Genomic DNA, 24,824 nt, shown 5'->3' with positions numbered 1-24,824 from the left:
ACATGAAGCATTTAAATGGTCAGGCTTCATTATCATTTCATCAGCGAGCTGCCTGTGCTTCTGGAGCAGCTCAGCGAGCAGAAGGGGTGGGAAATCAGGCGGATCCACTGTGGAGCCTCGCTCGTAGGTTGAAGGAGACGGAGAGGCGATTGTGAGGGAGGGTCGCGGATGGTTGCAAATTGGGTTGTGGGGGTGGGGGGGAGTTGGATTTTTGAGAGGTCAGGAGAAGTAATGCTCCTCCTGTCCCCACGAATATCATTTAAGAACCTTTATCTTACCTTTATTTGAGTGGCCTGCAGGAGTCCCTTTAATGACTGCTGGTTAGACCACTTTATGCCAAATACCAATGGGCGGAGCGTGCATGGCCATCGGTCCATCCATTGGTAGATGATCATTTGTATTAGGATCCTATGATAAGGTGTCAGCTGTGGCTCAGTGGTAACAGTTTCGCCTCTGAATCACTAGGTTGTGGGTTCAAGTTCCCCTCCATGAGACTTGATCACATAATCCAGGCTGACACTCCAGTGCAGTACTGAGGGAATGAAATGGTGATAATCATCTACCAGTGGACCAGTGCCTATTATCTACCAGTGCACCAGTGCCCATTATCTACCAGTGGACCAGTGCCTAATATCTACCAGTGGACCAGTGCCTATTATCTACCAGTGGACCAGAGCCCATTATCTACCAGTGGACCAGTGCCTATTATCTACCAGTGGACCAGTGCCCATTATCTACCAGTGGACCAGTGCCTAATATCTACCAGTGGACCAGTGCCTATTATCTACCAGTGGACCAGTGCCTATTATCTACCAGTGGACCAGTGCCCATTATCTACCAGTGGACCAGTGCCTATTATCTACCAGTGGACCAGTGCCGATTATCAGCCAGTGGACCAGTGCCCATTATCTACCAGTGGACCAGTGCCCATTATCTACCAGTGGACCAGTGCCTAATATCTACCAGTGGACCAGTGCCTATTATCTGCCAGTGGACCAGTGCCTATTATCAGCCAGTGGACCAGTGCCCATTATCTACCAGTGGACCAGTGCCCATTATCTACCAGTGGACCAGTGCCCATTATCTGCCAGTGGACCAGTGCCTATTATCTGCCAGTGGACCAGTGCCTATTATCTACCAGTGGACCAGTGCCCATTATCTACCTGTGGACCAGTGCCCATTATCTACCAGTGGACCAGTGCCTATTATCTACCAGTGGACCAGTGCCTATTATCTACCAGTGGACCAGTGCCTATTATCTACCAGTGGACCAGTGCCTATTATCTACCAGTGGACCAGTGCCCATTATCTAAGAGTGGACCAGTGCCTATTATCTACCAGTGGACCAGTGCCTATTATCTACCAGTGGACCAGTGCCTATTAACTACCAGTGGACCAGTGCCCATTATCTACCAGTGGACCAGTGCCTATTATCTACCAGTGGACCAGTGCCTATTATCTACCAGTGGACCAGTGCCCATTATCTACCAGTGGACCAGTGCCCATTATCTACCAGTGGACCAGTGCCCATTATCTACCAGTGGACCAGTGCCTATTATCTACCAGTAGACCAGTGCCTATTATCTACCAGTGGACCAGTGCCTATTATCTACCAGTGGACCAGTGCCTAATATCTACCAGTGGACCAGTGCCCATTATCTACCAGTGGACCAGTGCCTATTATCTACCAGTGGACCAGTGCCTATTATCTCCCAGTGGACCAGTGCATATTATCTACCAGTGGACCAGTGCCCATTATCTACCAGTGGACCAGTGCCTATTATCTACCAGTGGACCAGTGCCTATTATCTACCAGTGGGCCAGTGCCCATGATCTACCAGTGGACCAGTGCCTATTTTCTACCAGTGGACCAGTGCCCATTATCTGCCAGTGGACCAGTGCCTATTATCTGCCAGTGGACCAGTGCCTATTAACTACCAGTGGACCAGTGCCTATTATCTACCAGTGGACCAGTGCCTATTATCTGCCAGTGGACCAGTGCCTATTATCTACCAGTGGACCAGTGCCTATTATCTACCAGTGGACCAGTGCCCATTATCTACCAGTGGACCAGTGCCTATTATCTACCTGTGGACCAGTGCCTATTATCTACCAGTGGACCAGTGCCCATTATATACCAGTGGACCAGTGCCTATTATCTACCAGTGGACCAGTGCCTATTATCTACCAGTGGACCAGTGCCCATTATCTACCAGTGGACCAGTGCCCAATATCTACCAGTGGACCAGTGCCTCTTATCTACCAGTGGACCAGTGCCTATTATCTGCCAGTGGACCAGTGCCTATTATCTACCAGTGGACCAGTGCCTATTATCTACCAGTGGACCAGTGCCTATTATCTACCAGTGGACCAGTGCCTATGATATGTCAGTGGACCAGTGCCCATTATCTACCAGTGGACCAGTGCCTATTATCTACCAGTGGACCAGTGCCTATTATCTACCAGTGGACCAGTGCCCATTATCTAGCAGTGGAACAGTGCCTATTATCTACCAGTGGACCAGTGCCTATTATCTACCAGTGGACCAGTGCCTATTATCTACCAGTGGACCAATGTCTATTGTCTACCAGTGGACCAGTGCCTATTATCTGCCAGTGGACCAGTGCCTATTATCTACCAGTGGACCAATGCCTATTATCTACCAGTGGACCAGTGCCTATTATCTACCAGTGGACCAGTGCCTATTATCTACCAGTGGACCAGTTCCTATTATCTGCCAGTGGACCAGTGCCTATTATCTGCCAGTGGACCAGTGCCTATTATCTACCAGTGGACCAGTGCCCATTATCTACCAGTGGACCAATGCCTATTATCTGCCAGTGGACCAGTGCCTATTATCTGCCAGTGGACCAGTGCCTATTATCTGCCAGTGGACCAGTGCCTATTATCTGCCAGTGGACCAGTGTCTATTATCTGCCAGTGGACGAGTGCCTATTATCTACCAGTGGACCAGTGCCTATTATCTGCCAGTGGACCAGTGCCTAATATCTACCAGTGGACCAGTGCCTATTATCTACCAGTGGACCAGTGCCTATTATCTACCAGTGGACCAGTGCCTATTATCTGCCAGTGGACCAGTGCCTATTATCTACCAGTGGACCAGTGCCTATTATCTTCCAGTGGACCAGTGCCCATTATATACCAGTGGACCAGTGCCCATTATCTACCAGTGGATCAGTGCGTATTATCTGCCAGTGGATCACTGCTTATTATCTGCCAGTGGACCAGTGCCTATTATCTACCAGTGGCCCGGTGCCCATTATCTGCCAGTGGACCAGTGCCCATTATCTGCCAGCGGATGAGTGCCTATTATCTGCCATTGGCCAGTGCCTATTATCTGCCAGTGGACCAGTGCCTATTATCTGCCATTGGCCAGTGCCTGTTATCTGCCAGTGGACCAGTGCCTATTATCTACCAGTGGACCAGTGCCTATTATCTGCCAGTGGACCGGTGCCCATTATCTGCCTGTGGACCAGTGCCAATTATCTACCAGTGGACCAGTGCCTATTATCTGCCAGTGGACCAATGCCTATTATCTACCAGTGGACCAGTGCCTATTATCTACCAGTGGACCAGTGCCTATTATCTGCCAGTGGATCAGTGCCTATTATCGACCAGTGGACCAGTGCCTATTATCTGCAAGTGGACCAGTGCCTATTATCTACCAGTGGACAAGTGCCTATTATCTACCAGTGGACCAGTGCCTATTATCTGCCAGTGGACCAGTGCCTATTATCTACCAGTAGACCAGTGCCTATTATCTACCAGTGTACCAGTGCCTATCATCTACCAGTGGACCAGTGCCTATTATCTGCCAGTGGACCAGTGCCTATTATCTACCAGTGGACCAGTGCCTATTATCTGCCAGTGGACCAGTTCCTATTATCTACCAGTGGACCAGTTCCTATTACCTTCCAGTGGACCAGTGCCTATTATCTGCCAGTGGAGCAGTGCCTATTATCTGCCAGTGGACCAGTGCCTATTATCTACCAGTGGACCAGTGCCTATTATCTACCAGTGGACCAGTGCCTATTACCTACCAGTGGACCAGTGCCTATTATTTATCAGTGGACCAGTGCCTATTATCTACCAGTGGACCAGTGCCTATTATCTGGCAGTGGATCAGTGCCTATTATCGACCAGTGGACCAGTGCCTATTATCTGCCAGTGGACCACTGCCTATTATCTACCAGTGGACCACTGCCTATTATCTACCAGTGGACCAGTGCCTATTATCTGCCAGTGGACCAGTGCCTATTATCTACCAGTGGACCAGTGCCTATTATCTACCAGTGTACCAGTGCCTATTATCTACCAGTGGACCAGTGCCTATTATCTGCCAGTGGACCAGTGCCTATTATCTGCCACTGGACCAGTTCCTATTATCTACCAGTGGACCAGTGCCTATTTTCTACCAGTGGACCAGTTCCTATTACCTACCAGTGGACCAATGCCTATTATCTGCCAGTGGACCAGTGCCTATTATCTGCCAGTGGACCAGTGCCTATTATCTGCCAGTGGACCAGTGCCTATTATCTGCCAGTGGACCAGTGCCTATTATCTGCCAGTGGACCAGTGCCTATTATCTACCAGTGGACCAGTGCCTATTATCTACCAGTGGACCAGTGCCTATTATCTACCAGTGGACCAGTGCTTATTATCTACCAGTGGACCAGTGCCTATTATCTACCAGTGGACCAGTTCCTATTATCTGCCAGTTGACCAGTGCCTATTATCTACCAGTGGACCAGTGCCTATTATCTGTCAGTGGATCAGTGCCTATTATCTGCCAGTGGACCAGTGCCCATTATCTGCCAGTGGACCAGTTCCTATTATCTGCCAGTGGACCAGTGCCCATTATCTGCCAGTGAACCAGTGCCTATTATCTGCCAGTGGACCAGTGCCTATTATCTGCCAGTCGGCCAGTGCCTATTATCTACCAGTGGACCAGTGCCTATTATCTACCAGTGGACCAGTTCCTATTATCTGCCAGTGGACCAGTGCCCATTATCTGCCAGTGAACCAGTGCCTATTATCTGCCAGTGGACCAGTGCCTATTATCTACCAGTGGACCAGTGCCCATTATCTACCAGTGGACCAGTGCCTATTATCTACCAGTGGACCAGTGCCTATTATCTACCAGTGGACCAGTGCCTATTATCTACCAGTGGATCAGTGCCTATTATCTACCAGTGGACCAGTGCCTATTATCTACCAGTGGACCAGTGCCTATTATCTGCCAGTGGACCAGTGCCCATTATCTGCCAGTGGACCAGTGCCCATTATCTACCAGTGGATCAGTGCCTATTATCTGCCAGTGGACCAGTGCCTATTATCTGCCAGTGGACCAGTGCCTATTATCTGCCAGTGGACCAGTGCCCATTATCTACCAGTGGATCAGTGCCTATTATCTACCAGTGGACCAGTGCCTATTATCTACCAGTGGACCAGTGCCTATTATCTGCCAGTGGACCAGTGCCCATTATCTGCCAGTGGACCAGTGCCCATTATCTACCAGTGGATCAGTGCCTATTATCTGCCAGTGGACCAGTGCCTATTATCTGCCAGTGGACCAGTGCCTATTATCTGCCAGTCGCCGAGTGCCTATTATCTGCCAGTGGACCAGTGCCTATTATCTGCCAGTGGACCAGTGCGCATTATCTACCAGTGGATCAGTGCCTATTATCTACCAGTGGACCAGTGCCTATTATCTACCAATGGACCAGTGCCTATTATCTACCAGTGGACCAGTGTCTATTATCTGCCAGTGGACCAGTGCCCATTATCTGCCAGTGGACCTGTGCCTATTATCTGCCAGTGGACCAGTGCCTATTATCTGCCAGTGGACCAGTGCCTATTATCTGCCAGTGGACCTGTGCCTATTATCTACCAGTGGACCAGTGCCGACCATCTCCTGGTGTTATCACTCTTGCTCTGGTCAGGACCATGCCTTGGTTACTGCAGTATTTGTAATCTGGAAGATGGATTCCTCACTCAGTCAAACCAGTTATCAAGCGCTGTGACTTACAGTACATGGAGGCTGAACCCATGGCTCGCCATCAATTTGCATCGGCAGCAATCTCTTAGTCCTGAGGGAGAAGCAAAAATAATCAAATCTGTGACAGATGAGACAGCATTCTGGACCAATGAAATAAATGGACCTCATAGTTGCCACATTTGAATTTGTCTTCCATTTCAGTTTAGCTTGGATGCCATTGGTCTTATGTTTCAGAGCTACCTCACTCCATTTCTGTTACCTGATGATGACGTCAGAGCATTGAGCCAATCGTTTCCCTGCGCTCTTCAGTCCTGCATAAATCTGTCCCATTTCAATCGCTCCTTCCAGTGCCACCACTTCTAACAGCTTATCACTCAACTCTGCAAAGAAAAAACATTGTAACAAACTTTTACAAACAAGTCCCTTCTGCACAATAAACTCTTATGCATCAGACTCTAGTCAACATGGGTACCTCAACATACTGGAGTGGATAACATGATGGTGGATGTCTGATATGCTGAGGTAGGATTGCCAACCCTGGTTGGAGGCATTCCTGAAGGTTTGACCACATGACATTCTGACCACGTGACATCTGACCATGTGACATCTGATCACATGGCATCTAATGATGTGACATCTGATCACACGTGATGTCTGATCATGTGACATCTGCAAATGTTATTGCATTTATTTATAAAGGTTGGGCTTCCAGTAGTTGAGTATCTTTGCTTGTGGTTTCACACCAGCAGCTTTTGGGAGAGAATTCCTGAGGACCAGGAGGGCACCCACTGGCAGGGGAAGAAGGGAAACAAAAGGTGGGGGAGGGATTCACAGGGGGGAATCTAGAGGTGGAAGGAGCTTTAATTCCACAAGTAACTAATAGTCAGTGTCAGCTGTGGCTCAGTGGTAGCACTCTCACCTCGGAGTCAGAAAGTTGTGGCTTCAAGCCCCACTGGAGGATATAATCTAAGCTGACACTTCAGTGCAGTCCTGAGGGAGTGCAGCATTGTCGGAGGTGCCTGTTTTGGAGTCTCAGGCAAGCATTGAAGGTCTCGCTGCATGAGTTGAAGAACAGCAGGGAGGTCCCTCCTCTCCATATCTTGGCCAACATTCCTCTCTCTACTAACATTGCTAAAACCAGACTAGCTGGTCATTCATCTCATTGACGTTTGTGGGATGTTGCTGTGCACAGAATGGCTGCTGTGCTCATCCACATAACAACAGGCACTGTGCTTCAAAGTAACTTGGAGAGATGTAGTAAAGTGCTGCATATGAACGCAACTCTTTCATTCTGAATCCAACAGCAGCGTTAATGCTTTTGAAAACAGCATCCAGGTAATTGTCAATCAGAAGACTGATAAGAACCTCGCATGGTTTTGACCCTTACCCTGCTGTGGGTGAGTCTTCATGCAATCTAACCATTGTGGGACAACTCACCTTGTGGTAACTCCTTTCTAGAGCATGACAGATTGGCCCATCATTGTTTAGTCTTTAGACATGTAGAACTCAATTGAGCAGAATTCTCAGAGCTGCTTCTGAACTGATCAAAGATCAATTGTTTATCAAAGCATTCCCACCGTGACATCAAATGGTGGGACTAGGAAGGCCAATTGGACTTATAGGAACATAGGAACATTCGGTCATTCAGCCCCTCGAGCTTGCTCTGTCATTCAACGAGATCCTGGCTGATCTGCACGTCAACTCCATTTACCCGCCTTGGCTCCATATTCTTTGATACCCTTACCTACAAAAATCTAAAGCTTCAATTGTTCCCCAGCATCAACATCTTTTTGGGAGGAGAGGGTTCCAGATTTCCACCACCCTTTGTGTGAAGAAGTGCTTCCTGACATCACCCCTGAACGGCCTGGCCCTAATTTTAAGAATAGGTCCACTTCTCCTTGATTCCTCTACCAGAGGAAATAGTTCCTTTGTATCTAATTCCGGAGATGAAGAGGTTGTCTTATGAGGAAAGGTTGAGCAGGTTGGGCCGATACCCATTGGAGTTTAGAAGAATGAGAGGTGATCTTATTGAAACATATAAGACTCTGAGGGGGATTGACAGGGTAGATGCAGAGCGGATGTTTCCCCTCGTGGGGAAATCTAGAACTAGGGGGCATAGTTTCAGAATAAGTGGTCGCCCATTTAAAACAGAGATGAGGAGGAATTTCTTCTCTGAGGGTCGTGAATCATTGAATATATTTAAGGTGGAGACAGACAGATTTTTGAACAATAAGGGAGTCAAGGGTTACGGGGAGCGGGCAGGGAAGTGGAGTTGAGGCCAAGATCAGATCAGCCATGATCTTATTGAATGGCGGAGCAGGCTCGAGGGGCCGAATGGCCTACTCCTGCTCCTGTTTCTTATGTTCTTATATTCTACTCTATTGAATTCCTTTAACATTTTAAACACAGAGCGGGAGAGTTGCCTTGATGGCTGTGAATTCCCATCTCTTCCTTTTCTTTGCCCCTGGTTGCCACGGTTACCCACCTTGCGTGCACAACTTGAGGGCCTCGTAGTCAGTTATTGCTGCGTAGGTTTTGTTTGGCAGGCTCTTGCTTTCTCCTTTTTTATTTTCACCCCACAGGTTTGAGCCCCCGTGCATGCTGGGTATGTTGAGGATAGCGATTCCCTCCAGAGATAGATTGCTCAAGTCTAAGAGGGTCCCACAGCACTGCAAAGAGAAAAGGAAACAAAGATCAGAATGCCCACATACCTCCGCTACCAAAACTACCAGACTGCATGACGGGGAGGGGGGGGGGAGATGATTTTCAACTACTGGATGCCCATTTCTCACCTGAAACAAAGGCTAATAATGCCCAAGGCCTACCTGATGCAATTTTCGGGCAGGCCTGTACACGGGCAAGCAACCTGCTCTCCCGAAACCGGTGGGAGGTTTGCTTGAATATGCAAATTGGCGGGGCACGCTGGTTGTCGGGCCTCAATTGCAATTTTCAAGTACAAACAGGCGGAGTTCCTCCCATTTCTACCATCCCTTAAAGGGACTGCCGGAGGCCACTCCAAAAATCACTCAGCAAACTTTTAGTATGTGTATTTGGCGGGCCCAGGAGTAGCAGGATAGTTCCTCCTGCTCCCGCCCCCCACCCAAAATAAAATCCCCGGCCCACACTCCACCCCACAAGATGGCATAATGCGCAGATTTTGGAGATACGTTCGAGAAACATTTTTCGATTTGGGGATCCCCCTCTAGAACTAAGCTAACGGTAACAGTAAGTGGTGTTGGACAAGAACGCACTCACTTCTATCTCCAAAACTTCCTGCAGGTTCTTGCACGTGGCGGAAACCGTTTCTGAGGTCGCAAACTCAAAATACCACAACTTATTCTTCATCCTTTCAAAGGAGAAAAAGACAGTTTGGAATTAGTTGAGGTTTGTATGCTTGCAGGATAGCTTTAATAAATAGACAGATTATACACTGCACACTCTTATTAATTGCGATGCCACACCTAGTTATTATAGGGCTGTGCTTACGAGTAAGGGAGGACAATGACATGACCAGTTGGTGCTTCAACACACAGTATGGCGGGAGCATTAGGTTCAGTGCTAGCATTCTCGTCTCTAAGTCAGAAGGTGCATTGGAACCCCACTCCAGGCAGTCCCTGCGAGTGGAGACTGGAGCTCTGGCTCGGAACTCTGGGCTGACGTCCCGCGGGATCCTCGCGTCCCGTGGTTGTGCTGCTCCAAAGATGGCTACGGCCAATGTTCCCTTTAAGCCACGCAACACCCTGCAGCTAAGGCGGAGCCGGCTCACTGGCTTTTAAATAAGAACAGACGCGCCTGCTCGCCATTGTGAATGGGCGGCACAGCCCCTTAAAGGGGCCGTGCACCCATAAAAGAATTAAAGGGAACCTTGGAAGGAGCATTCACCTGTCAGACTGTTAATCAGCCTGCGGATCCTTCTGCTTCTTCTCCAAGGGAAGAGTGGGAAGCAACAGTAACAGCAACAGCACAGAATACTGGTAGATAATAGGCACTGATCCACTGGTAGATAATAGGCACTGGTCCACTGGTAGATAATAGGCACTGGTCCATTGGTAGATAATGGGCACTGGTCCACTGGTAGATAATAGGCACTGGTCCACTGGTAGATAATGGGCACTGGTCCACTGGTAGATAATGGGCACTGGTCCACTGGTAGATAATGGGCACTGGTCCACTGGTAGATAATGGGCACTGATCCACTGGTAGATAATAGGCACTGGTCTACTGGTAGATAATGGGCACTGGTCCACTGGTAGATAATGGGCACTGGTCCACTGGTAGATAATGGGCACTGGTCCACTGGTAGATAATGGGCACTGGTCCACTGGTAGATAATAGGCACTGGTCCACTGCTAGATAATGGGCACTGGTCTACTGGTAGATAATAGGCACTGGTCCACTGGTAGATAATAGGCACTTGTCCACTGGTAGATAATAGGCACTGGTCCACTGGTAGATAATGGGCACTGGTCCACTGGTAGATAATAGGCACTGGTCCACTGGTAGATAATGGGCACTGGTCCACTGGTAGATAATAGGCACTGGTCCACTGGTAGATAATGGGCACTGGTCCACTGGTAGATAATGGGCACTGGTCCACTGGTAGATAATAGGCACTGGTCCACTGGTAGATAATAGGCACTGGTCCACTGGTAGATAATAGGCACTGGTCCACTGGTAGATAATGGGCACTGGTCCACTGGTAGATAATAGGCACTGGTCCACTGGTAGATAATAGGCACTGGTCCACTGGTAGATAATGGGCACTGGTCCACTGGTAGATAATGGGCACTGGTCCACTGGTAGATAATAGGCACTGGTCTACTGGTAGATAATGGTCACTGGTTCACTGGTAGATAATGGGCACTGGTCCACTGGTAGATAATGGGCACTGGTCCACTGGTAGATAATAGGCACTGGTCCACTGGTAGATAATAGGCACTGGTCCACTGGTAGATAATGGGCACTGGTCTACTGGTAGATAATAGGCACTGGTCCACTGGTAAATAATAGGCACTTGTCCACTGGTAGATAATAGGCACTGGTCCACTGGTAGATAATAGGCACTGGTCCACTGGTAGATAATAGGCACTGGTCCACTGGTAGATAATGGGCACTGGTCTACTGGTAGATAATAGGCACTGGTCCACTGGTAGATAATAGGCACTTGTCCACTGGTAGATAATAGGCACTGGTCCACTGGTAGATAATAGGCACTGGTCCACTGGTAGATAAAAGGCACTGGTCCACTGGTAGATAATGGGCACTGGTCCACTGGTAGATAATAGGCACTGGTCCACTGGTAGATAATAGGCACTGGTCCACTGGTAGATAATGGGCACTGGTCCACTGGTAGATAATGGGCACTGGTCCACTGGTAGATAATTGGCACTGGTCCACTGGTAGATAATGGGCACTGGTCTACTGGTAGATAATGGGCACTGGTCCACTGGTAGATAATGGGCACTGGTCCACTGGTAGATAATGGGCACTGGTCCACTGGTAGATAATGGGCACTGGTCCACTGGTAGATAATAGGCACTGGTCCACTGGTAGATAATAGGCACTGGTCCACTGGTAGATAATAGGCACTGGTCCACTGGTAGATAATAGGCACTTGTCCACTGGTAGATAATAGGCACTGGTCCACTGGTAGATAATAGGCACTGGTCCACTGGTAGATAATAGGCACTGGTCCACTGGTAGATAATAGGCACTGGTCCACTGGTAGATAATGGGCACTGGTCCACTGGTAGATAATAGGCACTGGTCCACTGGTAGATAATAGGCACTGGTCCACTGGTAGATAATAGGCACTGGTCCACTGGTAGATAATGGGCACTGGTCCACTGGTAGATAATGGGCACTGGTCCACTGGTAGATAATGGGCACTGGTCCACTCGCTTCTTTGCTGGATGTGCTTCACTGCACGGACTGCAGCGGTTCAAGAAGGCTGTTAACCACCACCTTCTCGAGGGCAATTAGGGATGGGCAATAAATGCTGGCCTTGCCAGCGACGCCCACACCCCATAAACGAATTTTTAAAAAAAGCAGGGAGAGGGTGGAATTGCACCATGCAGGTAATTCCATGGTGGCACCTTCCCATACGATCCACGTATCGAGTGAAGGGTGAATATTGTGTCACTACAATGCACCGGGAGTACCAGTACGGTGACAACCTGACTTGTCCTATTGCGATGGGAACTTTTTGTTTTACCCCAGTCCAACCTGTGGGACTTGGGGCGCGGGTTTTGTTAAGCATTTATTCGCATAGGCAAGTAGATATCGCTGTAAAAGATGAGCTAAAAGAGCAAATACACCAGTACGTGACTCGGTTCGGTGAGGACATTCCACCTCTGCCAGAACAATCGGCCCCCGAGCCCTGAGCGAGGAAACTGGGCCAGGGTCGTGACGCGCAGTGCTTGAGTATCCCAGGGGCGCAGTTAGTTCGATGCGTCCCCTGGGATCATGTGGGCCATGGGGAGCCAATGGTAGCAGGGAATGCTTCATTCATAAGTTTGACAGGAAGAGCTGTCAAACCTATAAATACTATAAGCCCCAAAACATCACTAAAACCTCAAATAATTTTTTTTTAAAAGATCACATTTTTAAAATAAACTATAAATTACATGAAATAACTATTTTAAACAATAATTTAAATTTTTGAAAAAATTAATTACATTTTCTAACAGAGCTAAAAATAAACTTACCTTTCTTTAAAGTATTTAAAAATAATAAACCTGTGGAAAAAATGTTTTAATTTTAATTAATTCACCACTTACCTTGTTAAAAGCAGGCCTTGTGCTTGCTTTTTAAAAGTGTAACTGCTGGAGACTTACCCTCCCGGAGAAACGTGCAAAAAAACCAAAAGTTTGATGCGCACGCGCTGCCTCTCTGGCGCACGCGTTCCACCTCTCAACCCCTACTTTCAGGGGAACGGAAGTGCCGGTTTCCCGCGCATGCGCAGCACATGCACGAAACCGGCACTTTCGTTGGGCCTACGCGTGAGTACCCAGTGCGTACTCACCCGTGGAGACCCGAATTTCTGGGCCGCTGTGTCCCTGTGGTGCGAAAAAATATCGCCACAATTGTTCCTGTGTTTTGTGGCTGAGTGACTGCTCCATGCTGTATAACTAACGCCACAGATTCAACCCATTGTATACATCTAAATATTGACTGACCTGCTGTTGAATTTTTCCGGATGCTTCTCCCTCATCACATGAAATCGATGAGCAATTGACGCATCCTTTAAGCACAGAAAAAAAAATACACCAGCAATCAGAACTCTCCGCTACCTGCTTCTTCCATTTTACAGAAGGCTCTTAACACACAAGACCACAAATGTGGATTCAACACATCCCCTCCATCTTGTCCACCCCATCACTTCCCACACCAATGTGGTTGACACTTAATTGCCCTCTGAAGGCCAGGCCTTGCCAACAATGCTCACATCCCAAGAATGAATAAAAAAGATGTAAGCAAAATATATAATGAATCCATCTGAAAAATGGAATAAGAAAACTGTTGCCAGCCTTCAAGGGCTCTTTCAGTACTTACCACCCCAATCGAGAAGTAGTTGTTGATGATGTTGTAAGGAACAGGGTCTCCCTTCTCAGGTCCAGATTCAGTCACCTCAAAGCTCCATCGATCCAGCAGCATCAGAGAACTCACCTCAATGTCCTTCAGGACTTTCATTAATTTCTCGCCTTCGTAACCTATCAGTAAGCAAGGAAACACAGATGGACATCAGTCACATCACTGGAGATTCAGCAGAAGCATTACTTCCCAACAGATTAAACCACAGCTCTGCATGTGGGGGTTTTTTCCCCTCGAGAAGGACAGCTAGATGTGTAAAGAGGCCAATAAATGAGGTGGTGAATGTTGGTGGCAACTCAATGTCCCATGGGGTGATACAACAACAACTTGCATTTGTAGCATGTCAAAGAATTCTTCCCAGGAGCTTCACAGAGGGCTGAGGAAAAGAGACGGGGAGACATTAGCTTGTTGACCAGATGGGTTTTGAGGAGGTTTATAAAAGGTGAGAGAGGTGGAGCAAAGACCAGAGGGTAGGACCTAAGGAGCTGGAAGTTCTGCCACCAATGGTGGGGTGAAGTGAAGGTGAATGAGTCAGAGGAACTGTGTTGTAGGGCTGGAGAAGATTAGTTCCCAACTGTGATTTGCTCACATGTCAAGCTCAGATTGCCAGTTGGGCGAGAGGGGTTGGAGGAGAGGTGCACAGCAGACGCCAGGCGTTTTGGCACAGGGAGAAAGGAGAAACAAATTGCTTGGCAGGTTGCTGACATGGCAGAGCTCAGAGTGAATTAGACAGAGGCCTGGGAGTAGGTCTCCTATTCACTCTTTCACCTCAGAAAGTGGGGGAGCTTTAAAATAACTGTAAACTGGCGCAGGTACGTGTGGTGGCATCTTTGCCTTTTGGAGTCCTGTCCACTGACAACATTTGAAGCTGTTCAAAATAACTTAATATGTTCAAATTCCTCCGGCTGTTAGTTTAACGAAGGCACAAACCAGTTTAAAATAAACGAGTGAAGCCATTTGTTGAAAAGTGAACAGATAACACCGGGGGGGGAATTTTAAATGAGTTGGGCGAGAGTGTCTTCAGACTGACCTGACTGAACTACTACCCTCCATCTATCTGCAAAGTCTAAGTGGTCCTTACCTCCTCCCCATCGCAAGCACCTTGCCAAGTCATTCCCGGTTCCCAGCGGCAGAATGACGACAGGGGGCTTTACAGAAAAGTGCATTTTATCTGAAAACAAAATAAAGGCGATTGTAACATGAGATCCATGAGATGTTTGAAATAAATATTAGTTCATTATAGCACCAAATGACAGCAAACCACAAAGAAATACTGACTACAGACAAAGTGGGTAAATTCCAAGTAAACCCAAGCACCTCTGGACCAATTGAGGGACAATACCAAACAAAATATGTGAGGGGCTTGGGACAGGCACAGAAACACTGCTAAGTAGATCCTGCATTTTCACCAGCAAGCTGAAAATCCCCGCTTTGGGTTCTAATTCCTTCTTGGCGCAGAGATGCAGTCGAGTTGAACTCACGTTTTAGTTAGCGCATGTGAATCGCTGGCACCATTCACAAAACCTGGGCCTGTTAGCATTAATGCGCAAGCGTGCAGCCAATCAGCTCGCAGCTCTTAGTGCGGCTGAATCATTCCGTCAAGCGTGTTAAACGGGCCCGTGCCCAGGGCGAGTAAATGCAGCCCAGCATCGCGAGCACTTGTGGGGGGGAACGAGGCCCACCGTGGATCCCTGCCCCACAGGTTATAGCTGATGGTCTGAGGGGATGCTAGAATGCCCTCTAGGGTCTGACGGGCATTTTCCAAATAACAAGAGAGTACAGCAGGTAGGGGAGACAATTATGAGGCTGGTCAGCGTCATGTGTACCGCCCGCCATACAAGGGAGGATGTGTGGAAGAGGCCCTCGATTTGAAGACTTGTACCAGAGTAAGCAATGCGCATGAGTGCCACTTCCTAGATATGGCTGCTCTTGGCAATCACTTCCACTGCTACGACCCGCTATCCAAGGTGTTCTGAGGTGTCCACTGAAGAGTCTCCAGTTGCTTAATGTAAGGACAGTGTATAAGAAGGGCAATGAGGATTTCAAAACAGAGACAGAAGATATTGCGGAGGCGGGGGTGTGGGGGGGGTGTTGCGGGGGGCAGTGGTGAAGATTGCTGTCTGCCTGTAGCCGAATATAGATAGAACAGAACAAAGGAAGCTGCTCACTTATCTTTTCAAAACCTGATTCCAATCTACTGTGCCTGGATCAATGCACACTGTGATTTTGGCCTCTCTTTCAATGCATACTGTTTTTTGCTTTGAAGGTCAAGCCACAGACCGGGGGGGAGGGGGGCTGAAGGTGGAAGGCGGTGGCTGGGAGGTCTACTTGGGGAAGGTGGTTGAGGCAGGATGCTGAAACTGATGGAGACAACAATGCTCCAGATTTGTGAAATAACATGAGCACCCAAAAACTTCCAGCAGGTTTGATGCAAATGTTTTGGAGTTGCCGCTATACCTCCGCCTCTGCAGTTGGTTACACATGTCAGTGTTCATCTTAATCTATGTTGGTGCGCCTTCTACAGGGCTTGCTGCAGTGATGCACTGCATATTGACTGGTCCGAGTGATGCATCTTACTGGTGCTTGGAAGGACTCAGTGGCATACAGGTGGTGGTGAGTTTGACTTCTACTGACAGTTCCAGCAGAGGTCTGTGCAGACTGTTCCTCCGAAATCCAGATGTCTTTGGTACTCCCAATGCCTTGGGTAGAAGTGCGTGTGAACTGTTCACCTCCAATGCCTTGAAGTCTCCTGGGCAGGGCTGCCACTTCCTCCTCCATGGTATCCAGTAAATTCACAGTTGCCGGAGGTCCTGTGTTGCCGTCTGCAGTAACGTCTTGTGTCTGAGAGTTCCTTGAGCTCGCTCCTACTCTGCTCGCTCTCCCTCAGCCTCTCCAGGCGGCTTCGGCGGATTTCCCTCCTGCTTCAGTTGTGGGCAATTAGCGCAAGGTGCCAATGCGCTGCAGCAAAGCAAATGAGCTTGTTTGCCTTTAATTGGTGCTTAACGCGCATGAAGCCAGCAAAAGAAACCCTGAGCCCACAGTCTGTGCGATGAGGGGCATCACAGGTACGAGCTGCAGAGTGCGGGCGTCCATCAATGCAAAAAGGTGCAAATTTACTGCGCAATACACTCGATTAGCGCTGTCTCCAACGCTCAGAGAGAATTAAATCCCCATAAGTATAACACACGGGCAACAAAATGAGAAACATTTGACCACTGGACAGAAAGGAGAAGGGGTCACGACATGAGAATTTAAATAGGCTCAATTTTTGGCCTTGAATCTGAGCCATTTGTCCAACATACTCCAGACAAACCATCTCATGAGCAGAAGGTTCTGGTACTCCTTTATGTGGTTGTGTGGCTCCCATGTGAAGTGAGAAGCCCCAATCCAGTTCTTAGTGGGCAAGAGCTAGCAACACAAAACTGCCCCCCAATTTGGCACTAATTCTCAATCTGACTCAGAGAGGCCACAGGGATGGCTGATGGCAAATGGAAAAACCTCACACTAGTGCAGGAAAGAATGCTCTTCTGAAATTGGGACTGATGTGCATTACTGGAGCAAACTGTGGAGGAAGCTTTACTCTGTATCTAACCCGTGCTGTACCTGCCCTGGGAGTGTTTGATGGGACAGTGTAGAGGGAGCTTTACTCTGTATCTAACCCGTGCTGTACCTGCCCTGGGAGTGTTTGATGGGTCAGTGTAGAGTGAGCTTTACTCTGTATCTAACCCGTGCTGTACCTGTCCTGGGAGTGTTTGATGGGACAGTGTAGAGGGAGCTTTACTCTGTATCTTACCAGTGCTGTATCTGCCCTGGGAGTGTTTGATGGGACAGTGCAGAGGGAGCTTTACTCTGTATCTAACCCGTGCTGTACCTGCCCTGGGAGTGTATGATGGGACAGTGTAGAGGGAGCTTTACTCTGTATCTAACCCGTGCTGTACCTGCCGTGGGAGTGTATGATGGGACAGTGTAGAGGGAGCTTTACTCTGTATCTGACCCGTGCTGTACCTACCCTGGGAGTGTTTGATGGGACAGTGTAGAGGGAGCTTTACTCTGTATCTAACCCGTGCTGTACCTGCCCTGGGAGTGTTTGATGGGACAGTGTAGAGGGAGCTTTACTCTGTATCTAACCCGTGCTGTACCTGCCCTGGGAGTGTTTGAATGGACAGTGTAGAGGGAGCTATACTCTGTATCTAACCTGTGCTGTACCTGCCCTGGGAGTGTTTGATGCGACAGTGTAGAGGGAGCTTTACTCTGTATCTAACCTGTGCTGTACCTGTCCTGGAAGTGTTTGATGGGGACAGTGTAGAGGGAGCTTTACTCTGTATCTAACCCGTGCTGTACCTGCCCTGGGAGTGTTTAATGGGACAGTGTAGAGGGAGCTTTACTCTGTATCTAACCCGTGCTGTACCTGCCCTGGGAGTGTGTGATGGGACAGTGTAGAGGGAGCTTTACTCTGAATCTAACCTGTGTTGTCCCTGCACTGGGAGTGTTTAATGGGACAGTGTAGAGGAAGCTTGACTCTGTATCTAACCTGTGCTGTACCTGCCCTGGGAGTGTTTGATGGGACAGTGTACAGGGAGCTTTACTCTGTATCTAACCCGTGCTGTACCTGCCCTGGGAGTGTTTGATGGGACAGTGTACAGGGAGCTTTACTCTGTATCTAACCCGTGCTGTACCTGCCCTGGGAGTGTTTGATGGGACAGTGTAGAGGGAGCTTTACTCTATATCTAACCCATACTGTACCTGCCCTGGGAGTGTTTGATGGGACAGTGTAGAGGGAGCTTTACTCTGTATCTAACCCATGCTGTACCTGCCCTGGGAGTGTGTGATGGGACAGTGTAGAGGGAGCTTTACTCTGAACCTAAGCTGTGTTGTCCCTGCACTGGGAGTGATTAATGGGACAGTGTAGAGGAAGCTTGACTCTGTATCTAACCTGTGCTGTACCTGCCCTGGGAGTGTTTGATGGGACAGTGTACAGGGAGCTTTACTCTGTATCTAACCCGTGCTGTACCTGCCCTGGGAGTGTTTGATGGGACAATGTACAGGGAGCTTTACTCTGTATCTAACCCGTGCTGTACCTGCCCTGGGAGTGTTTGATGGGACAGTGTAGAGGGAGCTTTACTCTGTATCTAACCTGTGCTGTACCTGCCCTGGGTGTGTTTGATGGGACAGTGTAGAGCGAGTTTTACTCTGTATCTAACCTGTGCTGTACCTGCCCTGGGAGTGTTTGATGGGACAGCGTAGAGCGAGATTTACTCTGTATCTAACCCGTGCCGAACCTGCCCTGGGAGTGTTTGATGGGACAGTGTAGAGGGAGTTTTACTCTGTATCTAACGTGTACTGTACCTGCCCATGGAGTGTTTGATGAGACAGTGTAGAGGGAGCTTTGCTCTGTATCTAACCTATGCTGTAACAGCCCTGGGATTGTTTGATGGGACAGTGTAGAGGGAGCTTTACTCTGTATCTTACCCTCGTACCTGCCCTGGGAGTGTTTGATGGGGACAGTGTAGAGGGAGCTTTACTCTGTATCTAACCCTCGTACCTGCCCTGGGAGTGTTTGATGGGGACAGTGTTGAGGGTGCTTTACTCTGTATCTAACCCGTGCTGTACCTGCCCTGGGAGTGTTTGATGGGGACAGTGTAGAGGGAGCTTTACTCTGTATCTAACCCGTGCTGTACCTGCCCTGGGAGTGTGTGATGGGACAGTGTAGAGGGAGCTTTACTCTGTATCAAACCTGTGCTGTACCTGCCCTGGGAGTGTGTGATGGGACAGTGTAGAGGGAGCTTTACTCTGTATCTAACCTGTGTTTTACCTGCCCTGGGAGTATGTAATGGGACAGCGTAGTGTGAGCTTTACTTTGTATCTAACCCGTGCTGTACCTGCCCTGGGAGTGTTTGATGGGGACAGTGTAGAGGGTGCTTTACTCTGCATCAAACCCGTGCTGTGCCTGCCCTGGGTGTGTTTGATGGGACAGTGTAGAGGGAGCTTTACTCTGCATCTAACCCGTGCTGTACCTGCCGTGGGAGTGTATGATGGGACAGTGTAGAGGGAGCTTTACTCTGTATTTAACACGTGCTGTACCTGCCCTGGGAGTGTTTGATGGGACAGTTTAGAGGGAGCTGTACTCTGCATATAACCTGTGCTGTACCTGCCCTGGGAGTGTTTGATGGGACAGTATAGAGGGAGCTTCACTCTGTATCTAACCCGTGCTGTACCTGCCCTGGGAGTGTTTGATGGGACAGCGTAAAGGGAGCTTTACTCTGTATCTAACCCGTGCTGTATCTATCCTGGGACTGTTCGATGGGTCAGCGTCGAGCGAGATTTACTATGTTTCTAACCCGTGCTGTACCTGCCCTGGTACTGTTTGCTGGCATAGTGTAGAGGGAGCTTTACTCTGTATCTAACCCATGCTGTACCTGTCCTGGGATTGTTTGATGGGTCAGTGTAGAGCGAGCTTTAATCTGTATCTAACCCGTGCTGTACCTATCCTGGGACTGTTCGATGGGTCAGCGAAGAGGGAGCTTTACTCTGTATCTAACCCGTGCTGTACCTGCCCAGGCAGTGTTTGATGGGACAGTGTAGAGGGAGCTTTACTCTGTATCTAACCCGTGCTGTACCTGCCCTGGGGGTGTTTGATGGGACAGTGTAGAGGGAGCTTTACTCTGTATCTAACCCGTGCTGTACCTGCCCTGGGTGTGTTTGATGGGACAGGGTAGAGGGAGCTTTACTCTGTATCTAACCCCGTGCTGTAACTGCCCTGGGAGTGTTTGATTGGACAGTGTAGAGGGAGCTTTACTCTGTATCTAATCCGTGTTGTACCAGCCCTGGGAGTGTTTGATGGGACAGTGTAGAGGGAGCTCTACTCTGTATCTAACCTGTCCTGTACCTGCCCTGGGAGTGTGTGATGGGACAGTTTAGAAGGAGCTTTACTCTGTATCTAACCCATGTTGTACCTGCCCTGGCAGTGTTTAATGGGACAATGTAGAGGGAGCTTTAATCTGTATCTAACCCGTGCTGTGCCTGCCCAGGGTGTGTTTGATGGGACAGCGTAGAGGGCGCTTTACTCTGTATCTAACCCGTGCCGTAGCTGCCATGGGAGTGTTGGTTGGGAAAGTGTAGAGGGAGCTTTACTCTGTATCTAACCCGTGCTGTACCTGCCCTGGGACTGTTGGATGGGAGAGTGTAGAGGGAGCTTTACTCTGTATCTAACCCGTGCTGTACCTGCCCTGGGAGTGTTTGATGGGACAGTGTAGAGGGAGCTTTACTCTGTATCTAACCCGTGCTGTACCTGCCCTGGGAGTGTTTGATGGGACAGTGAAGAGGGAGCTTTACTCTGTATCTAACCCATGCTGTACCTGCCCTGGGAGTGTGTGATGGGACAGTGCAGATGGAGCTTTATGCTGTATCTAACCCGTGCTGTACCTGCCCTGGGAGTGTTTGATGGGACAGTGTAGAGGGAGCTTTACTCTGTATCTAACCCACGCTGTACCTGTCCTGGGTGTGATGGATGGGTCAGTGTTGAGCGAGCTTTAATCTGTATCTAACCCGTGCTGTACCTGCCCTGGGAGTGTTTGATGGCACAGTGTAGAGGAACTTTACTCTGTATCAAACCATGCTGCACCTGCCCTGGGAGTGTGTGATGGGAGAGTGTTGATGGAGCTTTACTCTGTATCTAACCCGTGCTGTACCTGCCCTGGGATTGTTGGGTGGGACAGTGTAGAGGGAGCTTTACTCTGTATCTAACCCGTGCTGTACCTGTCCTGGGATTGTTGGGTGGGACAGTGTAGAGGGAGCTTTACTCTGTATCTAACCTGTGCTGTAACTGCCCTGGGAGTGTTTGATTGGACAGTGTAGAGGGAGCTTTACTCTGTATCTAACCCGTGCTGTAACTGCCCTGGTAGTGTTTGATGGCACAGTGTAGAGGAACTTTACTCTGTATCAAACCATGCTGCACCTGCCCTGGGATTGTTGGGTGGGACAGTGTAGAGGGAGCTTTACTCTGTATCTAACCCGTGCTGTAACTGCCCTGGTAGTGTTTGATTGGACAGTGTAGAGGGAGCTTTACTCTGTATCTAACCCGTGCTGTAACTGCCCTGGGAATGTTTGATTGGACAGTGTAGAGGGAGCTTTACTCTGTATCTAACCCGTGCCGTAGCTGCCATGGGAGAGTTGGTTGGGACAGTGTAGAGGGAGCTTTACTCTGTATCTAACCCGTGCTGTGCCTGCCCTGGGTGTGTTTGATGGCACAGTGTAGAGGGCGCTTTACACTGTATCTAACCCGTGCTGTACCTGCCCTGGGAGTGTTTGATGGGACAGTGCACAGGGAGCTTTACTCTGTATCTAATCCATGCTGTACCTGTCCTGGGAGTGTTTGATGGGTCAGTGTAGAGCGAGCTTTAATCTGTATCTAACCCGTGCTGTACCTGCCCTGGGAGTGTTTGATGAGACCGTGTAGATGGAGCTTTACTCTGTATCTAACCCGTGCTGTACCTGCCCTGGGAGTGTTTGATGGGACAGTGTAGAGGGAGCTTTACTCTGCATCGAACCCGTGCTGCACCTGCCCTGGGAGTGTTTGATGGGACAGTGCACAGGGAGCTTTACTCTGTATCTAACCCATGCTGTACCTGTCCTGGGAGTGTTTGATGAGACCGTGTAGATGGAGCTTTACTCTGTATCTAACCCGTGCTGTACCTGCCCTGGGAGTGTTTGATGGGACAGTGTAGAGGGAGCTTTACTCTGTATCTAACCCATGCTGTACCTGCCCTGGAAGTGTGTGATGAGACCGTGTAGATGGAGCTTTACTCTGTATCTAACCCGTGCTGTACCTGCCCTGGGAGTGTTTGATGGGACAGTGTAGAGGGAGCTTTACTCTGCATCGAACCCGTGCTGCGCCTGCCCTGGGAGTGTTTGATGGGACAGTGCACAGGGAGCTTTACTCTGTATCTAACCCATGCTGTACCTGTCCTGGGAGTGTTTGATGGGTCAGTGTAGAGCGAGCTTTAATCTGTATCTAACCCGTGCTGTACCTGCCCTGGGAGTGTTTGATGGGACAGTGTAGAGGGAGCTTTACTCTGTATCTAACTCATGCTGTGCCTGTCCTGGGAGTTTTTGATGGGTCAGTGCAGAGCTAGCTTTAATCTGTATCTAACTCGTGCTGTACCTGCCCTGGGAGTGTTTGATGGCACAGTGTAGAGGGAGCTTTACTCTGTACCTAACCCATGCTGTACCTGCCCTGGGAGTGTGTGATGGGACAGTGTAGATGGAGCTTTACTCAGTATCTAACCCGTGCTGTACCTGCCCTGGGATTGTTGGATCGGACAGTGTAGAGGGAGCTTTACTCTGTATCTAACCCGTGCTGCACCTGTCCTGGGAGTGTTTGATGGGACAGTGTAGAGGGAGCTTTACTTTGTATCTAACCCGTCCTGTACCTGCCCTGGGAGTGTTTGATGGGGCAGTGTAGAGGGAGCTTTACTCTGTATCTAACCCGTGCTTTATCTGCCCTGGGAGTGTTTGATGGGGCAGTGTAGAGGGAGCTTTCCTCTGTATCTAACCCGTGCTTTACCTGCCCTGTGAGTGTTTGATGGGGACAGTGTAGAGGGAGCTTTACTCTGTATCTAACCCGTGCTGTACCTGTCCTGGGAGTATTTGATGGGACAGTGTAGAGGGAGCTTTACTCTGTATCTAACCCGTGCTGTACCTGCCCTGGGAGTGTTTAATTGGACAGTGTGGAGGGAGCTTTACTCTGAATCTAACCCGTGCTTTACCTGCCCTGGGAGTGTTTGATTGGACAGTGTGGAGGGAGCTTTACTCTGTATCTAACCCGTGCTGTACCTGCCCTGGGAGTGTTTGATGGGGACAGTGTAGAGGGAGCTTTACTTTGTATCTAACCCGTGCTGTACCTGCCCTGGGAGTGTTTGATGGGACAGTGTGGAGGGAGCTTTACTCTGTATCTAACCCATGCTGTACCTGCCCTGGGAGTGTTTGATGGCACAGTGTAGAGGGAGCTTTACTCTGTATCTAACCCGTGCTCTGCCTGTCCTTGGAGTGTTTGATGGGTCAGTGCAGAGGGAGCTTTACTCTGTATCTAACCCGTGCTGTACCTGCCCTGGGAGTGTTTGATGGGACAGTGTAGAGGGAGCTTTACTCTGTATCTAACCCGTGCTGTACCTGCCCTGGGAGTGTTTGATGGGACAGTGTAGAGGGAGCTTTACTCTGTATCTAACCCGTGCTGTACCTGCCCTGGGAGTGTTTGATGGGACAGTGTAGAGGGAGCTTTACTCTGTATCTAACCCCGTGCTGTACCTGCCCTGGGAGTGTTTGATGGGACAGTGCAGAGGGAGCTTTACTCTGTATCTAACCCGTGCTGTACCTGCCCTGGGAGTGTTTGATGGGACAGGGTAGAGGGAGCTTTACTCTGTATCTAACCCCGTGCTGTACCTGCTGTTGTGTATGTGCTTTTAGTCAGAACTACTTTTTACAGCTCCTGTATACTGTAGTACCGGCAGTAACCACACCGGTATATAAGCTGTGCGCATGCCTCTGTACCCCAGTCTAGAAATGACCCTCCTCCAGTAAAGACCTGTTATTTGTTTATGTACAGTATCCGTGTAATTATTTGTCCACTGAACCACGGATCCAGCACCTGCCCTGGGTAGAGGGAGCTTTACTCTGTATCTAACCCCATGCTGTACCTGCCCTGGGAGTGTTTGATGGGACAGTGTAGAGGGAGCTTTACTCTGTATCTAACCCTGTGCTGTACCTGCCCTGGGAGTGTTTGATGGGACAGTGTAGAGGGAGCTTTACTCTGTATCTAACCCGTGCTGTACCTGCCCTGGGAGTGTTTGATGGGACAGTGTAGAGGGAGCTTTACTCTGTATCTAACCCGTGCTGTACCTGCCCTGGGAGTGTTTGATGGGATAGTGTAGAGGGAGCTTTACTCTGTATCTAACCCCGTGCTGTACCTGCCCTGGGAGTGTTTGATGGGACAGTGTAGAGGGAGCTTTACTCTGTATCTAACCCGTGCTGTACCTGCACTGGGAGTGTTTGATGGGACAGTGTAGAGGGAGCTTTACTCTGTATCTAACCCTGTGCTGTACCTGCCCTGGGAGTGTTTGATGGGACAGTGTAGAGGGAGCTTTACTCTGTATCTAACCCGTGCTGTACCTGCCCTGGGAGTGTTTGATGGGACAGTGTAGAGGGAGCTTTACTCTGT

The 24,824-nt window shown here is 49.2% G+C and overlaps 1 protein-coding gene across 2 annotated transcripts in view; it reads right to left on the bottom strand.

The window, feature by feature from the left end:
• Positions 1–24,824, bottom strand: part of dgkaa (diacylglycerol kinase, alpha a) — a 432,553-nt gene that overhangs the window by 3,578 nt on the left and 404,151 nt on the right. For both annotated transcript variants that reach the window (XM_085972643.1, XM_085972644.1), the window contains exons 17-23: positions 14,694–14,783; positions 13,574–13,731; positions 13,198–13,262; positions 9,275–9,365; positions 8,505–8,688; positions 6,279–6,399; positions 6,050–6,110 (exon numbers count right to left, since the gene is read on the bottom strand). In XM_085972643.1, the coding sequence (XP_085828769.1) occupies positions 6,050–6,110; positions 6,279–6,399; positions 8,505–8,688; positions 9,275–9,365; positions 13,198–13,262; positions 13,574–13,731; positions 14,694–14,783 (770 nt within the window). The remainder of the gene's footprint in view (positions 1–6,049; positions 6,111–6,278; positions 6,400–8,504; positions 8,689–9,274; positions 9,366–13,197; positions 13,263–13,573; positions 13,732–14,693; positions 14,784–24,824) is intronic.

The sequence above is a fragment of the Somniosus microcephalus genome, chromosome 33, assembly GCF_052327205.1.
Source record: "Somniosus microcephalus isolate GS21.2 chromosome 33, FLI_Smic_1.0, whole genome shotgun sequence".
Taxonomy (NCBI): Eukaryota; Metazoa; Chordata; class Chondrichthyes; order Squaliformes; family Somniosidae; genus Somniosus; species Somniosus microcephalus.
Note: the sequence above shows the minus strand (reverse complement) of the source record. Positions and strands in the feature narration are given on the sequence as shown.